Source organism: Callithrix jacchus, chromosome 11, assembly GCF_049354715.1.
Source record: "Callithrix jacchus isolate 240 chromosome 11, calJac240_pri, whole genome shotgun sequence".
NCBI lineage: Eukaryota > Metazoa > Chordata > Mammalia > Primates > Cebidae > Callithrix > Callithrix jacchus.
The window spans coordinates 123,353,033-123,372,103 of NC_133512.1; the positions used below are offsets into that span (position 1 = coordinate 123,353,033).

At 40.6% G+C, this 19,071-nt stretch overlaps 1 protein-coding gene across 1 annotated transcript; it reads right to left on the reverse strand.

Moving 5' to 3' along the window:
- Positions 1–1,698: 1,698 nt before the first annotated feature.
- Positions 1,699–9,995, reverse strand: LMOD2 (leiomodin 2). The gene is made up of 3 exons (XM_009003144.4): positions 9,625–9,995; positions 2,728–4,071; positions 1,699–2,201 (listed from the first exon to the last, which is right to left on the reverse strand). The coding sequence occupies exons 1-3, from the start codon at positions 9,895–9,897 to the stop codon at positions 2,175–2,177; spliced, it is 1,644 nt and encodes a 547-aa protein (XP_009001392.2). The 5' UTR covers positions 9,898–9,995; the 3' UTR covers positions 1,699–2,174.
- Positions 9,996–19,071: the final 9,076 nt, after the last annotated feature.

Below are 19,071 nucleotides of genomic sequence, written 5' to 3' on the forward strand. Positions count from 1 at the left end.
GAGGTAGAAGCTGTTCACTGCCCACAACCCTTTGACTTAGAAGAGCCCTGTCTTCATGCACTCACAAGAGTCAGAGGATGGGAAGGCCTGCCTTGGCTTTCTGTTCTAAATTCATATACATTCACACATATATGCCTTTAAAAAAACCTACATTTCACCTTTTATTTCCTTGAACAACAAGAATGAGTGTAATTGTGAACACGAGTGAAAATAGTGAAGAGGTGAAAATAGTGAAGTCTCTACCAAGGGAAATAAGATCTGCACTGTTCTAAGAACAACAAACCTTTGGGAGGTTGAGTCTGGATGGAAGAAGAGAGGCGTAGTGACACAGAAGGAGCATGGGCTTTGCAATCAGAGATTACCAGCCTTACCCTCTCTGTACCTCAGTTTACTCATCTATAAAATTGTGATAGCACCTTTTAATGTTGTTGTAAAAACATGAGACAACTTAGTTCAGAAAATGTCAGTCACCTCCCCTCCCTCACATGAAGTCAGGGTACCTACTAACTCATGGGCCACTGGAATCCTCTTTAAGTGATTATGTCAGTTCTTATTCTGTAAGAGAATGGCTGAACGGTAGAAACAGACTCAAAGAGCCAGGCCAAAGGACTATGGGAGAGATTTTCTAGTGAAACAATCCTTTTGATTGGAGACAATCCAAAGCTCTGGATATGAAGCAAACAATTATTTACTGGGTGGCTCAGAGAGTTTGCCAAGACCACTGTTATAATCTGTAGGACACAAAGGGTGTAACACTAATCATAGTTAATACAAAGGACTTTAGAGGGATTTATAACTTTCATAAATTAGAGTGGAGGACTAGAGTGAAGTGAAGGTAATTCAATATGTCTTTTTCTTATTTGAATTCAGACACTTCTTGAGTTAAAGGGGTAGAAGGATAGCTGGAGATTTCAAATGCATGTGCCTCATGTCCCCATGTGTATTTTGTGAATGTTGGCATCATGGTGATTTGCATAGACACCCACTAGACTAAGGCTTATCCAAGGAGAGTTCAAAGAGAGACTTGAGTGGTCCATCCTTAGCATCAGCCAAAAGGTAGCTTTGAATTTAGGGGTTTTATCTTCCAATATTCTTCTAGCACTTATCTCCTTGCTATCGAGAAACTTCAATTTTATTACTTTCAGAAATCATTCATTTTTATAATAAATGATTAAATCGATGTCTGGGTACCTATGGGACTTACAGAAATATGGAAGCATCAGCTATCATCCTAGGTCTAGCTAGCATCAGTCAATCTAAGATGATAATGACCACATTGGGGATCTTTTCACAACCTTTTATCTCACTACCAAAGCAAAGTTTTAAGAAAGTTGTTACGGGGCACACTGGTTCACGCCTGAAATCCCAGTGGTTTGGGAGGCCCGGTGGGAGGATCTCTTGAGCCCAGGAGTTGGAAACCAGCTAGGCAACACAGTGAAACCCCGTCTCTACAAAAACATTGTTATCCAGGTGTGGTGGTGCATGCCTGTAGTCCTAGGGACTCCTGAGACTGAGGCAGAAGAATCAGTGGAGCCTCAGAGTTTGAGGCTGCAGTGAGCTATGATTGTGCCACTGCACTCCAGCCTGGGTAATAGAGCAAGACTCTGTCTCAAAAACAAAACGAAAAAAATTATTTTTCCCAGTCCTTTGGAAAGAGCTGATCAGATTTTCTTGAACAAAAGGAAACAAAGGCAAATGTTTAGACCCAAACCCTTTTTGGGTGAGAATGGTATATTTTTTAATATCCAGTAATGCTATATGCACACCTCACAGATGTATCAACTGACAGAAAAATATTAGTTTGGTTTTTTAAAAAAAGGGAAAAAACTTCAATCCACATTTATTAAGATTACAAAAATAACAGCACATTTCATGAACTCATTACAAAATTTTTGACATTGATGGAGTTAGCAAAACATCCACAGATATAAAGAGCATCTTTAAATTAACTGCTTCTTGCCAATACAAATCTCACAACATAAAAAAGTTTATTTTCATATTTACAGAAGAAAGATGCTGATTGTTTCTTAAAATTCTCTTTGGAATTAATGGGTGAGATTATTTTTAAAGTCAGGGATCATTTTGAATTGAAGAAGGTATTTTAAAAACATCTCATAATGCATTTTGTGTAATACCACTGAACAGTTCTGCATCCTCTTCTAAAGATCGTGTTTTTATCGCAGGGCTTCTGGAACTTCCACCTACAAAAATAGGGGATTTTCTCTCAATGAACAACACACATGATAAAGTGAAAAATATCCATAGGATATGTCTCTAGTAGTATCCTCTGAGAAGAACTCAAGTATAGGCTGATTATTGTTGAGTGGTAATAATTTTTGTTACCATGTTATACATTTTATGTTATAAATTACGTATCAATCACAACTCTGGCAAAATTTTTGACATTGATGAATCCTTTTGGAATTTAGATTATATTCCCTGGTTTTCTTCTTAAGAGAATTAGGACATGTATATTTTGGAGTGTCTTAAAATGGTCCTGGCCCTTATATGACCAAGAGGCTGGGAAAGTGGCCCAGGCATTCCTCTCAAATGGAAATGTGCTCACCTGTGTGCCTGCTCCTGATGTTTCAAACTTGGTGTGTTTGCTCTCACACACTAAAATATTGAAAGTATTAAGTATTGTGAGAAGTGACTTTGGTACCATCATGCAATGGAGGACAACTCATTTACTACATCTGTGCCCCTGTGTCTACTCCGGTTACTTACCCGCTTTAGCTGTTTGATGCTGCTTCCCCGAATTGCTTCCATGAGATTCTCATGAGCTGATCTCTGTGGGGTAGAAGGTCGGGAACTATCTTCCATTTTCTTCTCTTGCACTGACCTCAGAGAATTTTTTATTTCCTTTAGGATATTGTTTGGCTGTTTCTTGACCTTTTTCCCTTTTTTCTTTTTCTGTCCATTCTGTAAGGTCCGTTGGGCACTCTCCTGTTGTTTGATGACTTCTGCAATGTTTCTGGTAATGAGCTTTTTCTCTGGGAGTGGAGGAGGGGGAGGAGGAGGAGGTGGTGGCAGCCTTTGGGAAGGAGGAGGAGGAGGAGGAGGTGGAGGGGGAGGAGGAGGCGTGGCCACAGGAGACAGAGGGCGACTCCTCACAGTCTGGACTTTTTTGGGGAGTTTTGGGGATGACCAGGGTGAGTGCCTGGGAGACACATAAGGTGAAGAACTAGGTGTTCCTCTTTGCCAGACTTTGGTCCTAAGGTTGGGTCCTCCATCATATCCCTCCTGCTGTTTTTGCTCCTGCAAACGTTTTTGCCTCTGTTTATCCATATTTCTTGTCAAAATGCTTGTCATACTCATTCTTGGTCCTGGGAGTTCAAAATGGTAGCCCAGCCTCAGCAGTGTCATGTTCTCCTTCAGCAGCTTGACAATCTCCATCTCCACCTGGCTGCCCATTATGTGCCTCTGGTTGTGGAAACGCAGCTCTGTGAGCACCGTGTTGTGCTGCAGAGCTCTCATGATGGCCAGGATCCCCTTTCCCGTTATGAAGTTGGACTCGACGTTTACGTTGGTGATGTGCTTATTGACTTTAAGCATCTCTGCAATGGCCATGGCTGCACTGTCGTCAGCGTGAGTGTTGGCAAGACTGAAAGTCTTCACCACAGTGTTGTCTTTGAGGGCTTCAGCAAAGCGGGAAAGGGTCTGTGTTGTGATGTTCTCAATGTTGTTCAAATTGACTTCCGTGGTGTCAGGGTCGTTGCTTTTAATCTTGTCCAAAGCATCCTCAATCACCGTAGGATTTCCACAAGGGTGAATGGCAGCTGGGGACTCTGTGTTCCTTCCATTGCTGCCGTTGGTCAAATTTATGTTCTCTATTTGACTTTTAAATATCTTCGGCTTAGAGTTATCAGAATTGACGCTATCATAATTCACAGTTCCATTAATCCCTTTTGCAGTTTCAATTGTTCTTTCCTCTTCATCGCTGTCTTCTTCCTCCTCTTCCTCCTGGGAGTCCTCCTCCTCCTCCTCTGTATACACTTCCTCAGAAACCTCACTGTTACTTTCAGTAAAGATAAGCTCTTCCTCACTTTCCTCTTTGTCTTCTTCTGCAACCTGAAGAGTATGATATTAACATTAAGCATCTTAAAAATGATAACATAATTTTAACTACATTTTTTCACTTGCAAAAGTAGCAACTGGAAAGTGATATAACTTTATAACAAAAAAAAATTAACAGTTCTCTGCTTCTGATTTGGCTAGTTCTCATGACCAAGGCTGACATTATATTGCAATAAATAGTAATAGCTTTTGCTACAGACATTTCTCTTGTTTTCTGCAGAATATCCAGAATTCAACTTACTGAAGCAAAATATATAATCATTTTGCCAATTTTAACAAATAAATCAGAACTTCAGCTTTAGAAAACCATAAATTTGTCCATCTCCTGAAGACAGACTCTTAACTGCTTTACTCTCCATTTACTTACAATGTAGCAAATTCAACCCTCCCTTCTGGAATCACTCTGTTTTTTCTTATTTCTCCATCTCAAGCAATCGAATGACAACAAAAATATACAATATGTTCATGAATTCCCTTTTTTAATGTTCAGACATTCCCACGTTGCCATCCTTATAGCAGATGTGACAAAAGTCAAGTGCTCTCTCCCAGGCCTTGCCTCCGTGTAGACAGAAGTAGACCTGTCATTTGCTCCTCCAGCATGTATCTGCTTCTGTGACCGGCACAGGGATTCAGAGACTCTACATCACCTGAAAGCTGCCTCTGTACCTGTCCCTGATGTGGGGAAGGGCAGCCTAGAGGCAAGGCTGCTGCTCAGGACAGTAGGAGGTCAAAATCCAGTTCGGTGCAGAGAAAACATTCAAGTCACTCTTTTGGGAAAATCAACTTGAATCCTCCAGCTAGTTCAGGGTTAAATGAGACAGACTGCAGAAGACCAAGTGGGAAAGAAAATCACCCTTGGACCCACTAGCTTCTAATTAGGTAACGTGGATGGAACAGCAGAGAACAGTAGAAAATCTTGAAGTAAGCCATTGCCCAGCCTGATGGTCTTAAATTATTTAGCATGTATCAATTATGAAAGACTTTCAGGCAAACACAATTTCATTCTGTCTTTGTCTTTCCTATTTACAAGACTTGCTGTACAAAGAAGCTCAAGTGACCCCTTGTTTCTCTTTTTCTTGCTGTCTTTCCTAATTAAAAAAAAAATAAAAGTCTAGAAATTGCTGAGAGTCTGATTTTTTCTCCTGCTGTCTTTGTAGTCGTTTTTATCTTCTCTACAGACCTGGGGCCCTGCCCTGTCCTCCAAGCCCTGATTCTTCTCTATATTGGCAACTTTTTTTTTCTTTTTTTTACCCCAAGGGCACCTGCCGCCTGAGGCATGTGGATCTAGCTTTGGAGAACACTGTACTTGTCTCCAGGTTTGTTTGCCCAGTTGGTATCACAAAATAGCCTCCAGTTATCCACTGTTTGGAGTGGCAGGCACTGAGTGATAGCCTGGAGAAGGGGTCAGCCACTCCTGGAATAACTTGTGCAGTCTTAATTTACTCACTTCTTTGGGAGCAGGGAGGGAAAGAGAGGGATACGTCTGCGTACATGTGTGTCTGCGTGCGTGTGTGCGAGTGTGTGCGTGTGTGTGTGTGTGAAAGAAAGAGAAATGTTTGGTGGCAGCTGGTTGCAAATCACAAAGCAACAACACAAGAAAGAGGGGGCTGTAGCCAAGTCTCCTGGCAAATATGAGGGGAGAGAATAAGCCTTCCCTGCCCAGCAGTGGAGCAAATGGATTAACCTGAGGAAGGAAAGAATTGTGGGCTGACTTCTCCTCACCCCCATTCCACTCCAAATTCCTTATAATTCTAGCCCCTGTAAAGCTGTGTGTATTCTTTTTACCTGTTTTAGTATTTGGAGGAAAGGGGCCTGTCTCAAAATCTAAGGTTTAGAGCCTTGTATGACACTGTTGTGTTTTTGTTCCTTTTGGTTTTTTTAAAGACACTCTGGCTCTATCAAGAGCTCTGCAAGAGCCGTTTCCCCCCTCATAATGTACCTGGAAAGATAATACCCGAAACTGTGAGTTGTTGTATAGCATCTAAATGATAGCTCTCCCAGAAAGCCTTCTTTGACATCCCCTCCAATTATCCCTCTGATGCATTCCCATAGCATTGTACCCCCCTCCCCCTCCCCAATAAAGTACCTGTCATACTTTATTTTGGTCACTTGTTTTTCCCAGCAGACTTAGCTGTTAGCTGTTGAGAGCAGTGGACCATGTCTGCTTTGCTCACCTAGCACAGTGCTTAACATGTAGTAGGAGCTCAATAAATATTTGTTTACTGAATGGCTCTAAGTTGACATTGTTAACAGCAACTGAGAGTCAGGACTACACACAGGAGAAAGTACTGATAAAGCCTGGTGGGGTAAGGTGACAAACCCTCCCAGTTTGCCTGAGCCTGAAGGGTTTCCCAGGATTTTTAGTTATGAAATCTAGATAGTCCTGGATAATCTGAGATGATTAGTCACCCTAGGTGGGGGACATCTGGGGAAAGAACAAAAAAAGGGGAAAAGGTGTTGATAGAGGCAAGGTGAGAGGATGGACAAAACAGACTTTGCTTACTTTATAAATTATTCTGTGACTAAGAGAGCTGTTTTATTCCAGATTTGGTATATGCCACTGCCTTAGCATTAACCCTGATTCTTTGGAGAATGGAGGTTGGAAGAAGGGTGTAGAATGAAGAGGTGGGAGGTAAGATGGCAAGGGACTGGACAAGGAGAAGGGGAATGTTAGTAAACTTAGAAAATGAATCACGTAATGAGAAGAGTGGCCGTTCATTTCTCCTGATCGCCTCCCTAACATTATGTATGTATATAGCACATTCAACATATGTGTTAATTGACAGTTTATATTATTGGTAAGGCTTCTGATGCACACTAGGCTATTAGTTAAGGTTTTGGGGAGTCAAAAGTTATACATGAATTTTGGATGCTGCAGGGGCAGGAGTTGGTTCTCCTGATTCCCGTGTTGTTCAGGAGTTGTGAGAGCACCAGTTGTCGGGCCCCATCCTCAGGTTTCTCATTCAGATCAGATTGAGGGGAGCTCTAGAATTTGCAGTTCTAAGAAGATCCCAGGTAATGCTGATGCTGCTGACTGGGTGCCCACAGTTTTGATATGTTCTTTAATTTTCACTTCTATGTACAAGCTATTAACCTCTAATGAGTTTCTTGACCTCACCTTGTCTCAGTTCTCAAGGGCAGAAAGTTAAGAATGAAGTAAGATAAGGGGAGAAACTCACTGGCACCTGTGCTGAGATTTAGCCACTGCTCAATAGGGGGGTCTAGACCATTGGGGTTCTAGTGTCCCTGGGAGCTCCAGTGCGACATAAGTTTGTGTGAGCCCAGGTGGGCAGAAAGACTGGCATTCAACAGGTATTGCATCTGCTCTTTCTAAGCCTTTACAGAGCTGGCCACCTGACAATCAGTCAAGACCCTCAGCTCCTTCTCATGGTTCCTACTGTGCAGCTCTGCACTTATGCAGCTCCCTTGCTCCCCCAGCCACCCTACAGCTGCTTGGAGATTTTTCCTGTGCTGCAAAGTGGATTTGCACCCTCCATCAGCAAGCGCCTGCTCATCACACCTTGAAACTACAGACAGTTGGCCAGCAGGGAAAGTGTAGTGGGGGAAAAGTAAACTAGCCTAGAAAGGAACTGATGTCCATAACCCAGCAGCCTCTCTAATTGAGCTGTTAAGCCATTGGCAGGGATCAGCAAAACCTTTGGCAGGATCAGGTGGGTTCATCCAGCTGATGATACGTTTTGCCCTTTGGTTCCCACCGCTATCATGCCAGTATCGTGGAATTAAAAAGCCTTTGTTTGAATGTTGATACACTGATTGTATAGCCTGGACATTCTGAGACCATTTTATTCTTTTTTTTTTTTTCTAATGAGACAAAGTCTCACTTTGTGGCTCAGACTGAGTGCAGTAGCACAGCCATGGCTCACTGCAGCCTCAACCTCCCATGCATAAGCCATCCTCCCACCTCAGCCTCCTGAGCAGCTGGGACTACAGGTATGTGCCACCATACCCATTTAATTTTTTATTCCTCACATATTGCCAGAGCTGGTCTCGAACTCCTAGGCTCAAGTGATTCTCCTGCCTCAGCCTCCCAAAAAAGTTTTGGGATTTCAGGCATGAGCCACCATACCCGGCCAGTTTTATTTTATTAAAGAGAGTTTTAAATAATTGTGATCACAATTTCATTATTATTTTGACACTCATTATCACATCAAAGAAAAAAAAATCCCTCTTAAAATGATGGTTGTGGAGGGATTGACCTGCCCAAGTACTGACTTGTATGTGTCCTTCCTTCTAACTCCCCTTCTAGTTCCTCAATACCGTGGCCTTGGCAGACCCTGGCCGGATCCCAGGGGCCCTTCCTGCAGTGATTGACATGGACAGAGTTCAGACATATCTTGCTGCAATTGTGGCCCACATAACCCTATAATCAAGATCATCTAACAGCCCTAGATTAGTACTGTGGAAGTCTTGCCATTGGCTTTAGGCCATTTTGATTTTAGATGATTCCAACAGAATGCAAGGGTTTTAAACTGTTTTTCCTGACCTGTGTTCTTCTGTAATTCAGGAAGAATTTTTGTTGTTGTTGTTATATGGAAACTTTATTATCATTACTGTTTTCCCAGAGAATAATAATCTTTTTGACTTCCTTCTGATAATGACTCATTTGGCAAATTCAAAGAAACTATTTACTGGGCAGTACACAAGAGCTTTACAGACCTGAACTCTGATATAAACACATTTCCTAACCTCAGAATCACCATCATAAAGGAGACAGAAATCTTAGAGACCGTCTGTACAGCTATGCTGCAATGAGTCCTCAGATAGGTTTCAGGATGTATTATTCTAAAATTCTATGCCAAAGGTGTATTTTGCACAAGCCCAGAGATATTTTCTTAAGGAGAAGGTCCATAACTTATCAAAATCTCAAAGGGGTTCTTGATTCACAAAAGAAACACTGTCTCTTAACTCCCTCCATGTCCAGAGAGAAAGAGAACCCCGTAGAAGCGATTGTTCAAGGCCTGACTACATGCAAACAGAGCAAGGACTAGTAACAAGGCCCTGTGACACTCAGTGTCATGTACTTCCCATCAGCCAACACTTCTTGGTGTTGACAAAGAACTATTTCACTATAGCTACTGTCACAGTCAAAGCAACCAGCATTCCCACTGTTGTCTTTATAGGAGAAAATAAATGTACTTAATTGAAAAAAAAAAATGTGTACATGTTATACATATACATATATCTTAGGAACAAATATTATGCCACATTCCCAACTTATAGCTCAAACAAGACTTACGTTTGGCAAAATTCTGAATTCCATACCCTGGTTGTGAATTATTTTCCTCTTGAGCTTTCTATTTTTAATCAATCAAGAGCCCCAACTAAGAATTTTACATATTATGATCCATTGGGTGGCCATAGCATTTATATGACTATTTCAGCCTGAAAAATGTTTTAGTAGCAAGTGTAAATGAGTTACAGGAAAATTCAAGTGATGAGAATTGAGAAATTAGGGAAAACAAGTGTCTGAGTTTGGGGTGGGGTGACAGGGAGGTGAGGTTAGCCAAGAAAAAGTTGAGAGCCTACCTTTCCACACTCCCCCAGCCTCTCCTTCTCCAAGAGTTTTTGGGACTCCTTTTCCCAATAGGCCATCAGTGCCTCTCTGCTGAATGTGCCCGTGGGGGTTTTCTCCGTAAGGCTCTTTTGCCTTAGTCCCACGGGAAGGTTGCGATCAGGTTCAATGTCTTCCAACTCTCTCTCTAACTCCTTCAGCTCCTCAGCTGACAGGGAGGCAAGGAGTTCATCCTCATCGATGGATTCGTATTTACTGAGTCCTCTTCGGTAGCCAAAGGTGGACATGGTCCCTGCTTTGTCAGACCCAGAAGGAGCTTGAAGGACCAGGCATTCAAGGGAGCCAGAAGCAGGCAGAGAGGCAAGTGGCAGGCTGGTCAACAACTGGTGCTAGGAGTGGCTGTGGGAGCCTTTTAAGAGTGGTGATACAGGGCTGTGACAATGCAGATAGGGGTGAAGGCATGGGCTGTTTTAAGCATCAGACGTCAGCTAGACATTTGAACACAAAGAATGTCACATCAGTGGTGGATGGAGGTCTCAGAACCAGTGGGGATTATTAACATACTGGCCAGGGCCATATTTAGCTGAGCCTGATAGCTCATGAGGACAGGCAGAGTGTTTCAGATAAGGAGTACACAGTTCTCACTTTGTATTCAAAAAACAGGGAATAAAATTTATTTTGAAAATGACTTGCCGCCACCACCACAGCCATGAAAAGATTCTTTCATTGTAATCTTAGGGTTGAGAAATGTCTGCACAGTACTCCATGGGTAGTTATTCTGGTTCTTCTATAAACATACTGTGGGTGGTATTGATGGAGACAGAAGGTCATAATAATATAGTGTTTCATAATTTTGTTGTACTTCTCAGTTTACAAAGCACTTTAATAAATTTTTCTATTCATAAATCCTGTGAGATGAATAACATGATTCTCATTTATAGATATTGGCAACTGAGGCTCTCAGAGATTAAGTGAAAAATCAGATGTCAGAGAGCTGAAAATACAGAGAGGTGTCTTTCTCCATTGACCAAAATGCTTCCTCCTTCTCACCATGATGATTAGTAAAAAACTAGACTTCCAAATAACACTCCAAAAAGACAAACAATAGTACTGGATATAATTTGTTAAAGACTGATGTTATGCCATTGCAGTGTTAAGCATTATCTCCTTTAATTCCACAATCCTGTAACGTGGACATGAGTGTCCATACTTTACTAGTACACACTTAAGAGAGGTTAAGTCACCAACATGGAAGTGCAGAGCTAAGAAGTGAGAGAGCTAGAATCTGAGCCCAGATTTGTACCTGGCCTGAAAATGGAGGAGATGTGAATTTGAAATTAGATATATGACATGATCACTATGTATTATATGTACGTAACAAATTTTCCCATGTACTCCATAAATTTGTACAAATTTTTAAAAAATTATATATGAGCATATTATATGTGTGTTAAATGCATAATTTATAGGACTTAATAAATAGCATACAGATCTGTAAAATCTATTAAAAATATGCATACAAAAATACATTTATCAATACATGTATAGTACATGATATTCTGATTATACCTTCAACAACTGGTGAATATTTGGGTTGTTTCTGGCTTTGGGTTTCTAACTTTTATCTGTGAATAGTTTTCTATGAATTTACATGCAAGTGTTTGAGTGATCTCAGGTTTTCATTTATTTTGAGTAGGCATGTAGGAGTGGAATTACTGGGTTATATGGTAAATTTTAAGAAACTGTAAAAAAGACTGCTTTCCAAAATGGCTACACCAATTTACATTCCAATCAACAATGAATGAGAATTCCAGTTTCTTGACATTCTCGCCTATTATTGCTTGGCTTTCTATTACAGTCATTTTAGAGGGTGTCAAATGATAGTTTTAATTTTCATTTCCCAAGTAACTAATGATGTTCACCATTTCATGTGTTTATTGGCCACCTTACATCATCTTTGGTGAAATATTTATTCAAATCTTACCTCCCCCTTTAAAAAAAAATTTTTTTTGAGACAGGATCTTGCTCTGCCACCCAGGCTGGAGTGCAGTGGAGTAATCATAGCTCACTGCAGCCTCAGTCTCTCATTTATGCCCATTTTAAAATTGGTTTAACTGTCTCCTTATATTGAATTGTAAGAATCTTTATATATTCTGAAGACAATTCTTTTTTCAGGCATATAATATTTTCTTGTATTCTGGGGCTTGTCTTTTGATTCATTTTGAAGAGCAAACTTTTTAAATTTTGATGAAGTCCAAGTCCAGTTTGTCAATTTGTTTTTTCTTGTACTGCTTGGTGTTAGAGTTAAGAAGTCGTTTTCTGGCCAGGCACGGTGGCTCATGCCTGTAATCCCAGTGCTTTGGGAAGCTGAGTTGGGCAGATCAGTTGAGGCCAGGAGTTTGAGACCAGCCTGGCCAACATGGCAAAATGCTGTCTCTACTAAAATTTTAAAAATTAGCCAAGCCTGGTGGCAGGCACCTGTAATCCCAACTACCGAGGAGGCTGAAGTGGGAAAATCACTTGAACCCTGCATGTGGAGGCTGCAGTGAGCCGAGATGGCACCATTGCCGTCCAGCCTGGGTAACAGAGTGAGACTCTGTCTTACAAAAAAAAAAAAAAAAAGAGAGAAAATTTTTTCCAACCCAGGGCCACAGAGATTTACTGATATTTTCTTCTAAAAGTTTTATAGTTTTAGGTTCATTTAGGCTTCCTACCCATTTTGACTTATTCGTGTGTATATGTAAGGTAAAGGTAGAGGTATATATTCATCATCTTTTTTTTTTTTCTTGAGGCAGGGTCTGACTCTGTTGCCCAGGCTGGAGTGCAATGTCACCATCATAGCTCACTGTAGCCTCTACCTTTGGGGCTCAGGTGATCCTCCCACCTCGATCTTTGGAGTAGTGGGACTATAGACAGCAAGCCACCCCATCTACTTCGTTTTTTTTTTTAATTTTTTTGTAGAGACACAGTTTCACCATGTTGCCTAGGTTGGTTTCAAACTCATCATGCACTCAAGTGGTACCCCCTCCTTGGCCTCCCAAAGTGCTGGGACTACAGGCATGAGTGAAAACACCTGGCCCAAATTTATCTTTTTGCATACAGATATTCAATTCTCCTAATATCATTTGTTGAAAAAACTATCCTTTCTTCTATTGAATGACCTTGGCACCTTTGTGGAAAATTAACTGACCATAAATATTTCTAGACAATCAATTGTGTTCTGTTAATCTGTATATATCTGTCCTTATGCCAGTACCACATGATCTTAATTACTATAGCTTTATAATAAGTTTTGAAATCAGGATGTGTATAAGTCTGCCTGATTTTGCTCTCTTGAAAGAATGTTTTGGCTGTTTTTATCTTAACTCAGTAGGGTATTCTACTCCAAATATAGCTATGACACTTCTCAGTGATGCTAATGAGAAAGATGATGATCAAATTAGAAATGATGAATTTATTTATTTATTTACAGTCTGTAGCATATGCTTTTGTGTAACCTCAGTTCAGTGAGGGCACATCTTTTGTATTTGAATGGGTTTGATTTTTGGCAATGACATCAAGTCATGATAGCCAAATCTGATGCATGAGATGAGTTATTCAGCTGTAGTACCACATTTTAGGTAAAAAGATGAATAAGGATTACAACCATGTATAAATCTATGTGATTTGGGGGGGAAAAAAGAAGAAGAAAAGACATATAAATGATAGCACGAGTTCATTCTTTCGACAGTTATATATTGGCCATATGTGACATGTTGACTACTGTGCAAGTTTAGGGCATATTAATATGTGAAAAAAGCACTGGAATTGTGTTTTACCCTTTCTCTGTCATGTTTGCAATTGTTCTCTAACATCTTTTTTTTTTGCTAATTTTTATTAAACAATTGACTAAATACATATTACATGCCAGATTCTAATTTAGTTGCTTGGGTTAGAGAAGTGAACACAATCGAAGTTCTTTCCTCCTTAGAGCTTACATTCTAGTTGGAAGAGACAGACAATATCCAGACAAACATGTAACTATAGAACACATTCGATGAAAGTTCTATGGAGAAAAATAGAGCAGCGTAAAAGGGAAGGAAGATTATGGGAGTAGTATTTCATCTCGGAAGATCTCTGTATTAAGGTAACATTTGAACACAGACCTGGGCTGGATACATGCAGACTGTAATACACATTTAGTGTGGCTACAGCATAATTATTCAGATATTTTAGAATCATAGGTTCTCCGATTTCAAAAAGACTTTGAAATACATTGAATTTTCTATCACTTCTATACATGATCATCTAGTATTTGCTTAAACATCTTTAGTGAAAATAGCACATTTTCAAAAGCTCATTTCATAGTTGAATGACTCAAATCTTCAGAAATTTTTTTTTTTGCTTTGAAACTATTCTCTTGAAAAATCCACATATTTTAAATTTTCTCATTGGAACAACCCAGAATAAATATCGTCTCACAAGGATTTCTTTTCCCAAATCTTATATGTCCCATGAGTGACTCTGAAAATGGCTCCAAAAGAGAAGGCTTAATGCCTTTTGTTTGTGTCTTTTCTGTGTGGCAGCATCATGGGAAAAAAGCATGATGGCCTCTCAAACACACTGTCTTAAAAACAGTGGTCATTTAGATATCCTAGTATATTTGTTACAAATCATTTCGATTATGGTAATAATCATAACTCATGAATGATCTTATGAGTTGGTTCAAATAGATTGGATATTTCCTGGTTCCCCCATAAGGATCCTTCACAAACTTTAAATCTCTTGGATACAATCATGCTGAGTGTTCAAATACTAGCCACCTGACCCTGACTAGCATTAAATATGGTGAGTAATTGAGATTTCTTTGGAACCTTGTCTACATTAAAAAGTCACATATATGTTCCAAGCATTAGCATTTTGTATTTTGAGATTTTTACTTGGTCACATTTTGTTTTTGGATAAAATTGTTTTTACAGTCAATAATATTAAAAGTCTTTTGAGGATTAACATTTTTTGTGAAAAAAAAAATTCGATGTAGAATTCTACATAGAAATTCTATGAAGAATTTCTTGGTAGTTCTGGCTTCCCAATCAGATATGTGCAGATACACTCAGATACATACTGTCTCCCAGTATATTGGTAATTCCCTTTTTAGTGAAAACAGAGCTTCCCTTTCAACTTCTTTTCCTTTTGATTTCCTCCTGAAAATACTATCATTTGTTTGTTGGTTTGTTTATTTAACACACATTTACCAACTACCTTCTATAGAACAAGTCTGTGCTGGAAGCTGGGATTATAAACAGAAAATGGAAATTGATCAAGTCTCTGCCCTCAAGGAGTTCATACTCCTGGGATAGAGGCAGACAGCTGACAGTAACATAGTGCAGTGCCGCCTCTAGCCAGGCGCCAGGGAGGGAAGAACCCTGAGACATAGATAATAAAGAAGCAATACTGCCTACATGAGTGGAGTCTGAGACAGTCCAGAATCGGATAGAGCTTTCCAGGCCAAAAGAGCAGCCTCTGAGCACACGTGCAGGAGCATGAAAACAAAAACAAAAATCAGACTTTGTTTGGCGTAGGGGTACAAAGTAGGTGGAGATGAGGCAGAAACTTGCCCTGATTCATGTACTATTTTTTAAAAATGGCTTTGGGTATCTACCCCTCCTCCCTCTTAATAGCAACCAGCATCATGCCCTTCACATGGTAGGTACTTACACAAGTTGAATTTTTCTTTATTTGAAGGGCTTCCTAGGCCATGCCAAAGAGTTTTGGACTTTATTACCATCTAGTGTTATGTGGACATCGCTAACATTACCCCGTAGCCATCATTCATAGCCATAATTAGCTATAATTGCCTAATAGGACACTGTTCACTTTGGCAAGTATCCTGATTTAATGGAGACTCAACTAAGAGAGTGGCAAAAACGTATCAGTTCCTCCAAAAATCAGCAATACTGGACCTGCCAGTAGATCTTATATTTCCACAAATAGTATTTATAAAGTGACCAGAGAGAGCTTCTAAATATACATGTATGTAATTCCTACTTCAGCCTAATACTCTATGGAAGGAGACTCCCACTTCCTATAAATGAGTCGCTTTGCTTGCAGTTTATGCTCTTGTAGCAGCTAATGTTTAGAAGATCTGAGAGGCCCTACCAAATGTTTCTTTGTTTTCTTATTTTATTAAGCCCCATATTTCAAGAAGAATTTGGTAATTTCAGAAACTATTTCTAAAATATTTGTTTAGGCATTCCTATTATCCACAAAACAGAGTTAAGTGAATATATTATACAAATATATTTAATTATTAACTATATCATATGTAATATATATTTTGTATTTAGTTAAAATCCTCATTTCCACTGATCTTCTGCTTTATTCTACTATAGTCTTATATTTTCTTTTATTTCATTTCATTTCATTTTTTGAGACAGAATCTCGCTCTGTTCCCCAAGTTGGAATGCATTGGCGCGATCTCGGCTAACCGCAGCCTGTGCCTCCCAGGTTCAAGTGATTCTCCCGCCTCAGCCTCCCGAGTAGCTGGGATTACAGGCGCCAGCCACCATGCCAGCTAATTTTTGTATTTTTAGTAGAGACAGGTTTTCTCCATGTTGGCTGGTCTCGAACTCCTGGCCTCTAGTGATCTGCCTGTCTCTGCCTCCCAAAGTGTTGGGATTATAGACATTAGCCACCACACTTGACCTACTATAGCCTTTTATGACTCACAGATTTAATATATGTATTTTCAATGACAGGAAGGAAGGGGGAGAGAGGGGGAGAATCTCCATCTTAGTATATTACTGGTAGCTAAAACTCAACCTGCCCCAAACCAGTATTTAAATTTCCCTTTATACTTTCCCCACCCACTTTCCTAGCCTTCCATGTTTCTTTCCTTTTTTCCTTTTTTTGTTTCTGTTGTCACTTTTTTATTCTTTCCAACTTTTATCTTAGGTTCAAGGGGTACATGTGTAGGTTTGCTACATGGGTAAATTGCATGTTGCAGGGGTTTGGTGTACAGATAATTTGTCACTCAGGTAATCAACTTCCACATTTCCGAAAATAGTATCCTCATCCACCACGTGCTGCAGCCTTTGTGCTATCTTTGTCTCCTGCCTTCACCTACATCATTGTATTCTGTTGGAAGCCTAAACTCTTATGTTTTAGACAGCTCTTGAATCTTACTTCATTTCTTGCTGTTCCCCCTGCTTGAATCTAAGCTGCTGTCCTCATTTTCTTGGATGATGATCATGACAGACTAGTAGTCTCCCTGATTCATTACTGCGTGATCTTTCCCCTTTACCACAATGCAGCCAGAGTTAACCTTTTAAAACACAAATCTCATCAACTAATCCTGGCTAAAGCCCTGGAATGGTTTCCATTGTCCTTCAGACAGAACCTTTAACTGCAAGCTCTGGTCCTTCCAGCTTCAGGCCCTATTCACCTCCCCAGCTTCAACATGGGCCACTTCTTCCAGCTCTCACACTTGAGCCACTCTGGGCTGAATTGTCCACACATCCTTCATCCCTAAGCCACTGCACTGTTCCGTTCTTTGCCTGGAAAGCCTTTGCCTCTTGTACTTTACTCAAGTCTTAAGTAACACTTCCTCAGGGAGGCCTTTCCTGATGTCTGAAGCCAGCTTAGGTCTCCCAGCTACCACAAAACTATTTCATGGCAGTATCGCACTTGGGATTACCTGTTTCAAATAGGTCTTTGCAGGAAAAGCATTTTTTTCAAGGAAGGAACCATGTCTGCCCCATTTGCCATTCTCAAGGGCTAGCATAATTATTCAGTGTTCAGAAAGTAGTTACACACACACACACACACACACACACACACACACAGAGAGAGAGAGAAACAAAAGAATACGAAACAGATGAGTTGGAGAGTAGGCAAGGGTAAATCCAGTGTTACAGAGCCCAAGAATTATACAATGTTGGGAACCTCTATAATAATATAAAATTATAAATACAAAATTAGTTATAAAAGTGAAATGTATTTAAAGCAATAATAGAAATCATGATAAAGTACTGGGTCTTAGGTGACTTAGACTTCTTTCTTCTGTGATGTCCTTACGCAGTTTATCAGAAATGCCTTCAGAGAAATGTGACTTCATTGTAACCTGGCTTCTCTCCCCACCAAGAGCTCTCTAGTAATCCTGGAAACCCCAGCACTCACAAGGACCTGAAGCTCACCCTTCACAGTCCGTCTGCCTTTGAGTATGTCCAATCTAATGAGTGAGCCCAACTGCCCACTAAGTACTCATGTCTCGTGGTGGCATTTTTGTCCTTTTCATGGATGCCTTTCTTTTTTTTTTTTTTTTTAAGATAGAGTCTCGCACTGTTGCCCAGGCTGTAGTGCAGTGGCGCTATCTCGGCTCACTGCACTCTCCGCCTCCTGAGTGAAAGCAATTCTCCTGCCTCAGCCTCCCGAGTATCTGGGTCTACAGGCGTGCGCCACCACACCCAGCTAATTTGTTTGTATTTTTAGTAGAGACAGGGTTTCACCATGTTGGCCAGGATGGTCTTGATCTCCTGACCTCGTGATCCACCCGCCTCGGCCTCCCAAAGTGCTGGGATTACAGGTGTGAGCCACCGCGCCCAGCCCTGGATGCCTTTCTTATTTAAATTGTCCTCAGTTTGCTGATGAAGAAACATTGAAATCATCTTGTAAACCAAAAATAAGATCCTAAGCATGCTCCCCACTCCTGATTCGATTGGACAGCCCCATGGGCCAAGGGGACCCCAGAGAAACCTGAAGAACTGGATTTTGGCCATGACGGGAAGGTGGTCAGACACACCTCGTTATACCCTCTCCGTTTTTTACTTCAGGCACAACGGGCCAGCGTTAACATCAGAGATCATAATGAAACTGCCTTTGCGAAATTATGCCTGAGGCAGTGAAAGAGATCTAACTTAACTAACTCCATCTTGCTTCTAACCCCCAAACTGTCCCTGTTCATTCCTGGGGGTAGGCTGAACTAACTTTGGGAGAAACTTAGTTTGTAGTTTAAAACAAAGATGATAACAGCCGTTTTCCAAAGTAGACTTCTTGCCAGGAGACTAGATGATTGCCTTTGTAGGGCTAATGTTAGCCACAGATTAGAAATCATGGTTTAAGAGTCATGCAGCTGGAGGCCATAAGATTCTGACCCTCCATAAACTGCTCCTAAGATCAGTACTTGAGGTATTTTGCAGACCCTGCACTTGATGGCACCATCCAGATCGATAAACTGGCTCATCTGATCTTGTGGCCCCCACCCAGAAACCGACTCAGGGTAAGAAGACTGCTTTGACTCCCAGTGATTTCGTCTCTGACCAATCAGCACTCCCGGCTCACTGGCTAATGATTTGAGTAATAATAAAACTCCAGTCTCCCACACAGCCAGCTCTGCGTGAATTACTTTCAGTTTCCCTGTCTTGACGAATCGCTCTCTCTAGGCAGTGGGCAAGGTGAACTCCTTGGGCGGTTACAGTAAGACT